Raw genomic sequence first — 13,513 nt, forward strand, 5'->3', positions numbered from 1 at the left:
GTAAAAATGAGAAACAACAATAATGCACCAAAGCTCATTGACATTTCCTGCAAATTTTATGTATAACATTCATTTTGTAGTAATTTTAATCAAGGGCAAGATATCCAAGAAACGATGTTAAACTGGTGTTAATGATGTGGTCTGAATTCAAAAAAGGTGTTCCAGCATAGCATTCAGATCACATCATGTTCTTCTTGAGTACGGTTTCGAGCCTGGGTGGGGTCAGGAGATGACACAGGCTTGTGCTACACACTCTTTATACTGTAGCTTGTTAATTTCAGAACTACACTCATAAACCCTAAATAGTATTTTACCAGATATTAAATAATGCATGATCGATGCATTATAATAAACTAAGCACTTCCGATGCATTTATTGTACATTATTACTAAGGAATACATTTTTCATTCTTTTATAAGCTGCACAAAAAAAATAGCTATTATTGTTTAATACAAAAATAAATAATACATAATAAAAATAAACTCAGGTAGGTCAAAGAAGCTTCATGAAAATTCCTCAGGATTTGAGAAAAATTCAATATATAGCAATGTGTACATTATATTATGTGTTGTTTTATTGGGATGTGGGAGCTCAGTGGTCAAGATGTTGGACTTTTGATCGGAAGGTTGTGATCAGCATCACCAAGCTTGGGTCCTTGAGCAAGGCCCTTAACCCTCAACTGCTCAGTTGTAAGTCACTCTGGATAAAGGTGTCTGGATAAATATGCCATAAATGTAAATATATTATATTTTTATATTGTAAAAGTATTTTTTCGATTGTGTGCTGCTAAATTCGGTGAAAATCTCAAGGACCAGTGCAGCTCCTTGTTGTATGTTCTATATGTCATGATTTTTTTTTAGTATTTATATAAAATAGCCTGTATATTTGCTTTGTCTAATTGACTGTAATTTGTTTAATGTGCAACAGATGTACAGTAAAATTCGCAACTGATTTAATATAATCGTATTGATAGATGTTTTTGTCTTGTTTTTTTTTTTTGCCTTAACGTTTTTTTTTTTTTGTGACATGAAACCCAGGCTGTGGCATGCATTGCTAAAGCGTTACCGATCCACAGGTTTCAATTTCACTTGAAGCAAACCATTTTGATTTGATTCATTTATTTGCTTTATTTTTTTCCCAGGAGTAAGGTGGGGGGAGGGAGAGGAGTGGGGGGTTGAGGGTGGGTGGGAGACAATGTCTCCCTTGGCATTCCCATGTGAAGAGATGTCAATGACAAACACATCCAAACAAGATAAACAGGAACTTGGAGGGGAAAAGGGAATCAATCAGTCCGTACATAAAATACATTTACTCTGATAGAACATTTCTCTTGGCTCCTTGCACAAGTGTCTCTTTCACTTCTTAAAAGTCCAGACATCAACCGTCTGCGCTAAATAGATCTATAGATAATATTTGCATTGGCAGGGTAAGACAGAGAGTGTTGAATTTTTTTTTTGGACTCATGGGGTCACTGGTTTTTGTGGATTTGTGTTTTTTGTGGATTTTGGCTCGAACAGTGGCACCTGGTGGACTGGTTTCGATCTAGGTCTACATGATGCCGCAAGTGGAAAGCGGGTTAGCGATGTGGCACGTGCAGGCCGATTGGCAGTATTGGCGCACCGTTTGGTAGCAGCTGCGGTCGGCGTCTCCTCCCCATTGTACGGTCCCTCCGGGCTCAGATGGCAGGCGGCTCAGGATGCTGGTGTTGATGGCGAGCGCAGCCAAACCGTAATCGGTGAAGAGAACGGTCTCACGGCGACACGTGGGGCAAGAGATGAACTTATACTTGGGGCAGGACTCGTACAGAATCTGCAGGCACTCCTCGCACACTGAGTGCAGGCAGGACAGGATTCTCGGACGCTTCCCTGCAAAGTTATACGTGTGCCCGCAAGTCGGGCAATCCAGTGGTTCGCATGGCATCACTGGCCCCGAAGACGTTGAAGATGACGAGGAGGACGAGGTAGACGACGAGCGCAGAACATACTGGTTCACGATCACGTCATCCATCTTGTAGTGGAATTGGTGGTAGCATATTTCGCTGTTGCTAGCCTTGCGATGGGCTAAAAAGCTAGCTTCACGACGGAGGACTGGTGCTGGAGGCGATGCCAGAGGACGTGGGTTAATCAGAGTGTTACCGTTCACCTCAACTCCGATATCACCGCAGGCCTGGTTGACGATGACCTCACCTTCACCTCCTCCATCCCAGGCTACACGGGGAGGAGGTGCAAAGCGAGGCTGGGTCACAGGAACAGGGCACTCCCTTGGGAATTTCTCCGACTGGATGATCTTGACAGTATCCATTGGGATGGTCACAGGCTGGAGCCTCAGACAGGACATTCGCTCCAGGAAGAGTTGGATGATCTCTGCAGCTTTGTGTCTGTGTGTTTGGTGTTCAACACAACCCTGTGAATGGTATTTTCAGTACGATCCAAGTAGGACACTCAGCCATTACAGGGAACGTGAGGACGCATGCTTTTGTCCATTGTTCTTCCGCCAGCCACTCTTCTTAGTCTACTGTAGATGGCAAAGTTCAAGATGTTCAGGTAGGTAGGTTTCAATGCCCAGGTTGTTTATAAAGTCTAGTTACTTGGCAACTTTTACCCTGTTTATTAATACTTACTAACAAAAATCCAGTTTTAACAAACAAATGGCTGAACACAGTACAGAATATTTAACCACAATTATACAATTGAAGCTGGCACAATATATATATATATATATATATATATATATATATATATATATATATATATATATATATATATATATATATAAATATTTATACACGTTATAAGCACCTACACATAAAGTCTCTATAAGAAAGTATTTAATGCTTGTTGGGTTTGAGCTGTAGTGTCCCCAAAGTCAATTTGACAGAACGTCAACAGTCTCGCCTCTGCAAATGGCACAATCGAGTTAACCTCCTTTTTGTCTGGTACTATACTCCTTCCACCTGAAGAGATTTATTGAGTGAGTGGTTTGTCCAGCAACAGAAATACCTGGTCCTGGTCTAAGAGAACCTGGAACTCCTCTAAGGGATTTAAGTGTATGAAGTGTAGGTCCACGCTTGACAGATCCAACCAAGTTCCAGTAGAAAGTCCAAGGAGATCTTGTCTAGACACGGGGTTGTGTTTTTTTTCCCTATGACAAAAACAAAACAATTACAGTTATGTGGTCGGCTGATAAAGTTAGCAATTTAGCTCACTCTGAATAAATCAACTTGCTCTGAAGCTGCTAAAAAGTTCACAGGTCAATTGGGTCAGAATGGTTGGAACATCTAACGGAAACGGAAATTAATTTTCTGAAACTTATGCAAAGTCAATTCTTTTTTTTTCTATACACAACTTATGGAGATTTGCTTTGCTCATGTGTGTCCACTAGAAAATGAGTGAATCACTCTTTGAGATGTCTCATTCTTCTGAGCCACGTTAAAGACTCGTTCAAAATGAACGAATCGTTCATGAACAATCCATCACTATTCTGGATGTGAGGTAAAAATGCTCCCTGAATGGGACACCAAGCCATTACAAGGCACAATGAACATGTGTACACACACACACTGACCCATTCATTTACACCAAGAGACCAAGTTAGCTAATACACCTACCAGCATGTTTTTGAGGTACAAGGAAACCTTAGAACTCAAAATGAAATCCAAGCAGACACAGGGAGAACTCTATGAGAATCTCCAAACACTTGTCACCATCACCACCATCGCCTTATATTTGATAGAAGCTCAGGAACATTGCAAGCAAGTTTTTGAAAGATTTTAAATGATCACCCATGTCCTTGGCAAATCAGCATATTTCTTGCTAGCCAAAAAGCACCAAGGGGGTTTCAAAGAAATGCCTTAATGTAGATAAAATTGCGTCGCTGTGGCTCGGAAGTAACCCAAATGCTACTTGCTAAACAGAAGCAAAAAATAATAATAACGCAGCAGGTTAGCATTTGTCCAACAATAATACTCTAGAAACCAAAGGAAACAATTTCATGAATAAAACATGAATGGTTTATCGTGAAAAGACAATGCAATATGTGGCGAATGTTTAGCATTATTCAGTTGTTAGCGTTTTTTAAAGTTCAGGATTGCTAATCCCCCAGCATGCTAAGCTTTCGAAATCCCTATTATTTCTGTATAGAGATACTGCGTTTCTGCCCTTCCTTATTTGCAGCGTACGCCTCGAACTCACACCGCACACCCATAAGGCTAAGCTTAACCGAGTGAAAAGTGAACATGTGGTGTTTTCCTCTCTCAGTCAGCAGTCCTGCAGTGAACACAGGCCTGACCTTGCTGCAGGAAGAACCTGTCCTGAACGTACACAACCAAACTGAATGGATGGCGTTTGTAAAACAAGCACAGAGGAAGATTTTAATATAGACGTCGGTGTGTAGGTCTGCAATGAGTCACAGCCGGCGAACAAAAGCGGTTTATTCGGCGGAGTGACAAGTGAGACCGAGTCATCAGCGAGTGAGTTGGAGAATGCGTGTGTATGTGTGTGTTTGTGTTGTTCTCTCGACGAGGACAGGAAGTCCCACGGAGAAGTGACACACTTGCAGTGGGTGGAGAAAGAGATGGTGATGGAGAGAAAGGTGACCTACTTGAAAGATGAACAGTTGGAAGACATGAAAAAAGAAAAAAAAAAAGATTGAGTGCGTGTGCGTGTGTTTTTTTGACAATTGTGATATTTTTGGGCTTTTTATCTTTTGACAGTTTTCTGTCCCTCAACACTTCAGGACATCACAGACACAGAAGACAACATTTTCTCCTAAAAAAGTAACCATTTAATTCTTATGAACACAAACACCCACACACACACACACACACACATAGATGCATACACACACACACACACACACACACACACACAAAAACAAGCATACACACACATTGTATTTCTCACTTGTTCGAAGCTAGATGCTAGTTGTTGGACAGAGATGCTAGGATCTGCTATCTATGGCAAAAATGATAAACAGGATAAAAAATATATATTGGGGTATTGTAGCATTTGTAAAATAAATAAATAAATAAATAAATAAATAAAGATTTATTTATCATTGACACACAGTATAGCTTCTGGAGAATGCCTAGCATGGTATTTAGCATATAACATCTACAACACAGCAACATTCCAACTAGCGAGTTTTCCCATATGACCATATTTAGCATATTTCTTGCTAGCATAAAGCTATGGCAGGATTCAAATTGATGGAAGTCTTCAAGATAGTCTTGTTCCTCAGTGGCTAGCTAGTAAGCTTAGTCATCAGACAAAGATGCTAGGATCTTGTAGCTAAGCTTTGCTATTCTCCATCAGCATGCTAAGCTTGGGCAAACCTTTCTGCCCTCCCATGCCTGAGCCATGAAGTTAAGCTTAGTCAGACTGAAAAGCAAACATGTGGTGTTTTCATTCTCCTACAGTGACTTGCTGGACACAACCTGTCCCAACTTTACACAGTTACAATGACAAAATCCACTACATTGTGTAAAAAGTTTGTGGACACCTGAACATAAGATTTTTGAGGCATCCCATTCCACATTTTGTTCCCATTTACTGTTATGGTAGGCTCCACAGTTTCAGAAAGATGTTCCACCAGATTATGTGGAGATTTGTGGAGATTTATTCAGCCAATAGGGTATCAGTTCAATAGGGTTGGAGCTCTATAGCAGGAGATCTTCCACTTTAATCCATGCAGCTCTTTATTTCAAAATGTCATGATCCTGCATCCAAAGACATCCTATTAAATTGTGTCTCTCCATCTTTGTGGTAACAGTTTGGAGAAGAACCACATATGGATGGAAAAGTCAGGTGTCCCAATACTTTTGTCTGATATTAGAGACTTTGATTAATGTTAAAGAAACATCTCGTTGCAGGAAACGTTGCCATAGCAACGAGTACGTGCATATTAATATTTGAAGCTGTCGAAGCTGTTGTTCTAGAAAACGCAAAAGGCCTCCATTTGCTGAGTATCTGGGAGTCTTTGAGCTGCCATCACTCACAGGCAGGAAACTGTGAGCTCCAAAAATAACCACACACACACACACACACACACACACACACACACACACACACACACACACACACACACACATATGAATCTGCCATCTGACAGCAGTACAAGCTGGTGTCTCTGTAGCATGTGACTTGGTAAAGAAAATGGCTGCTCTCGTTACAATCTGCTGAAGAACATCTCAGAACATCTCCCGGATAAAAACACATACAGAGAACAGGAAGTAATTTGAGAACTAGGTTCTGCTGACCAGACCTGTGGTTCTCATCAGTCCACTTTAACACAGAGGGTTTGGAGGTGAGCAGATGTAAGGATGAACAGAGTGAGACTCAAGGCTGTGTGTAAACACTGCTGTTCCTTACCAGGTTCCTTTATTCCTGCATTATTTACCCTCAACACACCTACACACACACACACACACACACACACACACACACACACACACACACACACAAACACACACACACACACACACTTACTTACACTCTATCTATCTATCTATCTATCTATCTATCTATCTATCTATCTATCTATCTATCTATCTATCTATCTACTTATTACTTATTCTTCCCTCATTCCTTCCTTTTCTCCTTCCTTCCTCTCTCCCTCATTCTTTCCTTCCAACCTTTTTCCTTCCTTCTTTCCTTCCTTCACTTCTTCCTCCCTTTCTCCTTCCTTCTTCTGTCCCTCATCTCTTTTGCTTTTCTCTCTTCTTTGGGAACTTTTTTTTTTTTTACTTTACTTTACTTTTTCCGTTACTTTTATTTCTTTTGTTCTTTTTTATTTCTGTTCATTTCTGTTTTGTTCACTTTTGTCTTTCTTTGTTTCTTTCCATTTCATCATTTTTAAATTTTGGAAATATTTGTATCTTTCTATTCCACACACACACACACACACACACACACACACACACACACACACACACACAGGGTCTGGAGCAGTGTATGGTGATTCAGCTGTTATATAAGCGGCTCACAGAAGAAGCAGCAGCGATATTAAAGCCTTCTGCTGCTGCTGCAGCTGCTAACATCTGTATCACGGGCCAGAGGTGGAGCACCGAGGCACACCAACAGCACAGGCTGCTAATTTGAGTGAGTGAGTGAGTGAGTGAGTGAGTGAGTGAGTGAAAGAGAGAGAGAGAGAGAGAGAGAGAGAGAGAGAGAGAGAGAGAGAGACCAAGTCAGCACAACACACAGTAGGATCTAAAGGAGGGAGGAGGGGAGTGGTAGTGTAAGTATACAGGGTTTTAATAAGGAAATGGATGGTGGGTGTGGTGGCACACAAATACACAAAGTCCTCCCTGTATAGGGACTCAAAAACACACACACGCACATACACGCACACACACACACACACACACACACATGTGCGCACACACACACACACATACGCACACACCCTTACATTTAAAGCTCTTAGCCATGTGAGCTTAAACGTTCATGTAGAGAAAGTTTATACACAATTTCCTTTATACTCCAACTTCACTCCATCAGCAGTCATCTTCAGTGCCTAACATTTACCTATAAAAAGTGCCAAAAACACTCAAATATATTTCAGAAATCAAACCACCAGTTAAAGTTGACCTCTAGCTTCAAAGATAATGCAGAAAGCATTAAACAAATCACACACAGATTTAAGCTAATGACGAAAATTAGCAACAGAGAACCAACAATTGTGTGACTACCTTACGCTAACAACTGTGTTATTGCTCATCTTATAAGCATGAACTAGCATGCAATGAAAATCGCTTGCTATCACAATACAAATTGTTATAGAAGCCAAGTGTACATAGCATCAAAATACGAGCTGGTATCAAAAGGTTTCGAGACTGGCTTTGTTTACAAGAAATTACTTTATTTATCTACGTTTACACATGATCAAATTAAAAATTTTATTTATATAGTGCTTTTAATACTTCAAATCATCCCAAAGCAGCTTTACAGAATTATCGTGAATAAAAACTTTAGCCTTAGCAATCAGTTTCAAAATGTATCCCTAAAGAGGCGACTGGGAAAAACTGTCTATGAAACAGTTACATCATTATTGAGGTTATTAAATGTTCATTGATGGACATTTGAGGGCATTCTATGTATCATCCAAATGGGGATGGGTTTCCTTCTGAGCCTGGTTCCTCTAAAGGCTTCTTCCTCGTATCATCTCAGGGAGATTTTCCTAGCCATAGTTAACACTGGCTTGCTTATTTGGGATACTTATAAGCATTAACAAATTAAAAAACTAACTCAATTTTCTAACCTATTTATGATTGTAAAGCTGCTTTGTGACAATTTCAATTGTTTTACTGCATAGACATGCCTGTTTTATTCCAGAATGTCTTTTCAAACCAGCTTCATTAACAACAGCATTAGCTGAGGACCCACACTGCAGACAACAATGATCTCTGCTACTTCCTGCTAAGCTGATATGAAAACAAGCTAAAATCATTTCAAAGCAATAAATAAACGGATCTGAGGCAGGTACGTAAGTTAGATTGGTTTGCTCTGAGGAAATATTTGGATTTGTTGCTTTATCATATGTAATTAGCATAAAATCTCAGGTCAATTGTTGCTTGGCCAGAATTATTACTAAAATAGTTTTTTGTGTCATGTGATCATAGTGAGTTTTTTTCTTTCAGTAGACAATGTGGTATGATGTAGGACTAATCCAAATTTGAACATTTTCCATACTTGGTCTAGCCCAGTTTAGTATGAAGATTTTCCTGAGCCATTCTGATGGCACTTCTGTAGCTGTCAACTTAAATCCATACTGCGGTACAGTACATGGTCCTACATGGATGTCAGTAACCTACAGTAATAGATACTGCTATAGCAGTAAATCCTGTCCTGTGCTCATCCCAGAACTCTCATTTATAAACTACTTATAACCCCCCTCTTTTTAACACACATATTCCATCCAGTTTATAGCACTTTTAACAATAGACATCGTCCTTTTATAAATTCATAAATTTGTCCCTGTAAGTTGATCCCTAATACGCAAGACAAAGGTGATGGTGGTGAGGAAAAACTGTCTGAGCTGATTTGAAGAAACCCTAAGCAGAATCAGACTTAAAAGAAAGCTCGTCCTCATCAGGGTGACATCCGGATATTAATTCATTATATTTACTTCTATTATTGTTGAGTCTATCAACTGTTCCCTGTTGGACACTTGAGTCTAAAATTCCTCATGCCATTTTTGGCATTTAGCACATGCCCTTATCCAGAGTGACACAATTGTGCAGCTGAGGGTTAAGGGCCTAGCTTAAGGGCCCAGCACTGGCAGCATGGTGGTGCTGGAAACGTTTGACCTTCCGATCCAGAGTCCAATGCCTTAACCACTAAGCTAATAATTTATATTTATGACATTTGACAAACTTTTATCTTATTCATACAAGTGAGCAGCCATAGGGTTAAGATCCTTGCTCAGGGGCCCTGTAGTGCCAAATTGGTGTGGCTGGGATTTTAATTCACAACTTTCAGATATAATGTCCAATGCCTTAAACAATAAGCTACCACCTTCCCAAGACAGTCTGGCTTTACTCTTCTACACTCGAATACTGTAATGATTTATAATAAAAAATAAATAAATTAAAAAAAATCTTATTTTTTGTCAGCAATTTCTCTGTCACAGACAAAAATGACACTTCGTAAAAGAATTCTTCAGTCGAGTCGAGATCGGTGTCTCAGAACACATAACTCCACCAATTTAGTGATTTCAACACCAGGCAGCCAACCAGTGACAAAATTCCAGTGATGTCATACAGTTTTTTTATTAGAATCTCGGTATGTGAGACATTTTGATGATGTTCATCTAAGAGAAACCAACATTACGACACCAGACATGCGAGACAGCTCCAGGCATGATAGCAGTGATGTAAACATGTTAACAGACAAAAAAGTGTTACCTCAAGATCAGTTTGAAGAATGATTCTTTTTCTACAGCGCAGCAAGGCCTTCCCTGCCTATTATCCCAAATAATCTATTCTCTTCATTTCATAGCATTGCTCTCAGGCAGCAGCGCCACCAAGTGTCTGTTTACTTTGGAGTTGCAATAGAGAGCAGAATTCAGCCGTCACATCACTCCTGAAAAAAAAGAAAAAAAAAAAACGTCGCCGGCTTTTGGTAGCTTCAAATCCATGTTGCTTGAAGCTGTTGCTTTAACCAATCATATTGAGATTTGGCCACTCTGAGGCCCCCTTGCTGGCATCCAGTCACATCTGCATTTTCACGTCCTTTGATCAGATGGTCAGAGAGTGAGCAAGTCAGAGCTCGCAAGCTGCATCTGTAGCAAACTGCTCAATCTCAAATATATGTGGATTTAATCGATTTTTTTAATACTACAATCACTGACAGTGGAGAAGAAACTGATTTGGTGGAAGATACAATTAACATTTGCGTGACAGACTTTTCTTAAGAAAAGCTGGACATTGTGAGGAAAGGTCGGCGCAAACAGTTCAAAACAGATTTCACTGCATAAAAATGCAGGGAAAACCCGGGGTCATTTTATGAGGTTAACATTAATGCTTCCGCTACAGATAACAGATGTGGGCGGTGCAGCTGCGGCTACAGTGAAAGGAGACGTTCTGAATTGTGTTCATTGGGTTTCTTGCTTCAGTAACGACATTCATTCTCGCTGTATGAGATTTCTGTCAGTGATACAGAGCTCTGTTCTACTGTGTCCTGTTTGACAATGTCTGTTGTTTTGAAAAATCCACAGTAAATGTTCTGTAAAGTTCCTTTCGGACAAAATCAAAATGTCAATTGCAAATGTTATTTATTGTCAATGTAGTTGTTTCACGTATCTGAAGTATTTGTATTTGGGGAGACTTTTACTTTCACTTCACTACATTTCAAAGTCAAATATCTCTTTTTACTCAACTACATTTTGCGAAATCAGTCGTTCCTTTTTATTTATGAGGATAAAAACGTAACTGGTCAAACACGCAGCGAGACACCAATCAGGGTCGAGCGCTCGCTCTGTTTTAAATTGGTTTTGATTGGTGTATCTACTCATCACCAACATACAGTTCAGCATCAGTTCAACATCAAGCAGAACATTTAGAGAGGAATAAATGATGAAGAAACTCCAGACTCGAACTCAAAACAACACACTTTGCGAAATTTTTTTAAAGAAGTTGAAAAGAAGGTTTTGGGCTTATGATAATTAAAATAGAAATCAATCAGTGCACGTTCGAGTCTTTTCACATAAACTGAGTTGATTAAGTAAAGAGTCTTGTGAGAAAAATGATAATAGAAACATTATAGTTGTAATAAATCATAGCACTTTGGAAACTTAAGTACATTTAAATATCAAAAACCTTCCCACTTTTACTCAGGTGAAAGTTTAAAGGGACACTTTTAGTTTTACTGGAGTCACATTTTACTGAGTGGATTTCCACTTTTGCTCAGCTACAGTAGATGTTTGTGTACTTCGTCCACTTTATTGTTAAAGTAAAGCACTGTCCAGCTAAAGGTATTCGGTTTGGGTACAGCAACATGGTATGTTCTGGATTTTCTATTTGACTCTATAGAAAAGGTTACACAAAAAGTTACCACAGGTTACAATGCTGTCAGTTGAGAAAATGTTCTAGCTATAAATTTCTATGTACATTTACATTACCACATATGTAACCCTTCCAAATTTGAAGATAGACTTAGATGACATAGACTTTCATTTATTCTACCAAACTTCACAGAACAAACATTTTTGTTTATTTCTTTTTTTTTTCCTTAAGTTTTACTCACTTCTGCTAATACCGGACATAGCTTTGTGCCCACACGCACACACACAGATGGTCAGTTCTTAGCAAGCCATATCACATCGCATTCCACCAACACACACACACACACACAAACACACACACAGATACGGATGTGAGAGGAAATTTTCTCTACCTTCACTCCCATCTGTCTAATAAGCTCTCCTGCATTCAATATATATTTTTTTATTCAGAGATCTAGAACATTCCTGTTCACCTCCCCTGTTCTCTCCCACACAGACACACACACACACACACACACACACACACACACACACACACACACACACACACACACAAACAAAATGCAGACAAACCCAACACATGAACCACCCAGAACATTCCTGATTCTCTTCCTCCTCACACTCTCTGTCTGTCTCTTCACAGAAGAGTGTGTGTGTGTGTGTGTGTGTGTGTGTGTGTGGGATACATTCCACCTGTACCTTAGACACAATCAGTAACACTGCAGCATGCAGCCTATAAAAAGTCACACATATACACACACACCCACACACGCACACACACACACACAAAAACACACGCACACACACACACACACACACACACACACACACACACACACACAAATACACACGTTACACAAATACACACGGCAGGTTTGCACTCTTTATCTCAACTCTTTCAGTAGTGTTACATCAGTGTGTGTGTGTGTGTGTGTGTGTTTAATAATTCAGTGCCTGTCATTCAGAGCAAGCGTCAGCCATTTTGCCTGCAGTTTGGCAAGCTCTCTTTGTTCCTCCTGTGTCTGCTGCTACTACACTACAGTACCGTAATCAAACACACACAACACACACACATGCGAAAACACACACACACACACATACACACACACACACACACACACACACACACACACACACACACACACACACACACACACACAGACACACACACGCACACACGCACACACATCCAGAATATATCCCAGTTATCTTTCAGTATAGTTAAGTGTAAATGAGCTAAAGATTTCACTTCCAAACCTGACAGCGACTGAAATGCAAAAGTAATAGCGCCCCATACAAGGAACGCTGCAGTGACTGAGTTGCATTACAGAAAAACTGTTTAATCATCACTTTGCCTTTTCCAGCTCTCCATGCACTTGTCTGTTTTTGGGGGCTTTCGCCAAATTCAAGCCCGCTGTGCTGTAAAGCGATTGGTAATCTCCATGATAAATGAAAGTGATTGTTAGTATTAGCATCCTCGCTGTTTTGTAGCTACGTAGCTTTCCGTTGCTGCAATATTTTCTATATAATTATTATATAACCAAAAATATATGTTGTACCGTATTACACTTGAACCAGACTGAACATACTCTGCACTGTCATTATATTAGGAACACCTGTACACATGTGTCTCTCCAATCAGATACTGTAGGCAGGGCCATTTCTGCCCTTTTCGGCACCCTAGACAAGATTCCTATGGTCACCCCGCCCCCCCCATGTCTCCGTCCTTACAGCACAACGCTCCACCCCTACACTGTACAAATAATTCCATAAAACCTTCCATAGAAAGGTTAAACACATTTAATCATCATTGAATATTTCCTGAATTCAAGTATACTGTACAGGTAAATCATTTAAATGAGCGAGGGCGGGCCAAGGGGTGCTCACTGGCGCCCCCCTCAGTTTGTTGCACACTAGTTTGCCACAAGAAATCATCTGTTTTTAAATTCCTCTGTCCTCTCCGTCTGCTTCTTTTAAACCAGCCAACTGCACGTCTTCCCTCACCACATCC

The 13,513-nt window shown here is 40.0% G+C and overlaps 1 protein-coding gene across 1 annotated transcript in view; it reads right to left on the bottom strand.

Moving 5' to 3' along the window:
* Window position 1: 1 nt before the first annotated feature.
* Window positions 2-13,513, bottom strand: part of rnf208 (ring finger protein 208) — a 16,343-nt gene continuing 2,831 nt past the window's right edge. Inside the window, exons 2-3 of the mRNA XM_046861447.1 lie at window positions 3,000-3,141; window positions 2-2,514 (exon numbers count right to left, since the gene is read on the bottom strand). Of these exons, the coding sequence (XP_046717403.1) occupies window positions 1,549-2,337 (789 nt within the window). The 5' untranslated portion in view covers window positions 2,338-2,514; window positions 3,000-3,141 and the 3' untranslated portion in view covers window positions 2-1,548. The remainder of the gene's footprint in view (window positions 2,515-2,999; window positions 3,142-13,513) is intronic.

Source organism: Silurus meridionalis, chromosome 11 (genome assembly GCF_014805685.1).
Source record: "Silurus meridionalis isolate SWU-2019-XX chromosome 11, ASM1480568v1, whole genome shotgun sequence".
Taxonomy (NCBI): Eukaryota; Metazoa; Chordata; class Actinopteri; order Siluriformes; family Siluridae; genus Silurus; species Silurus meridionalis.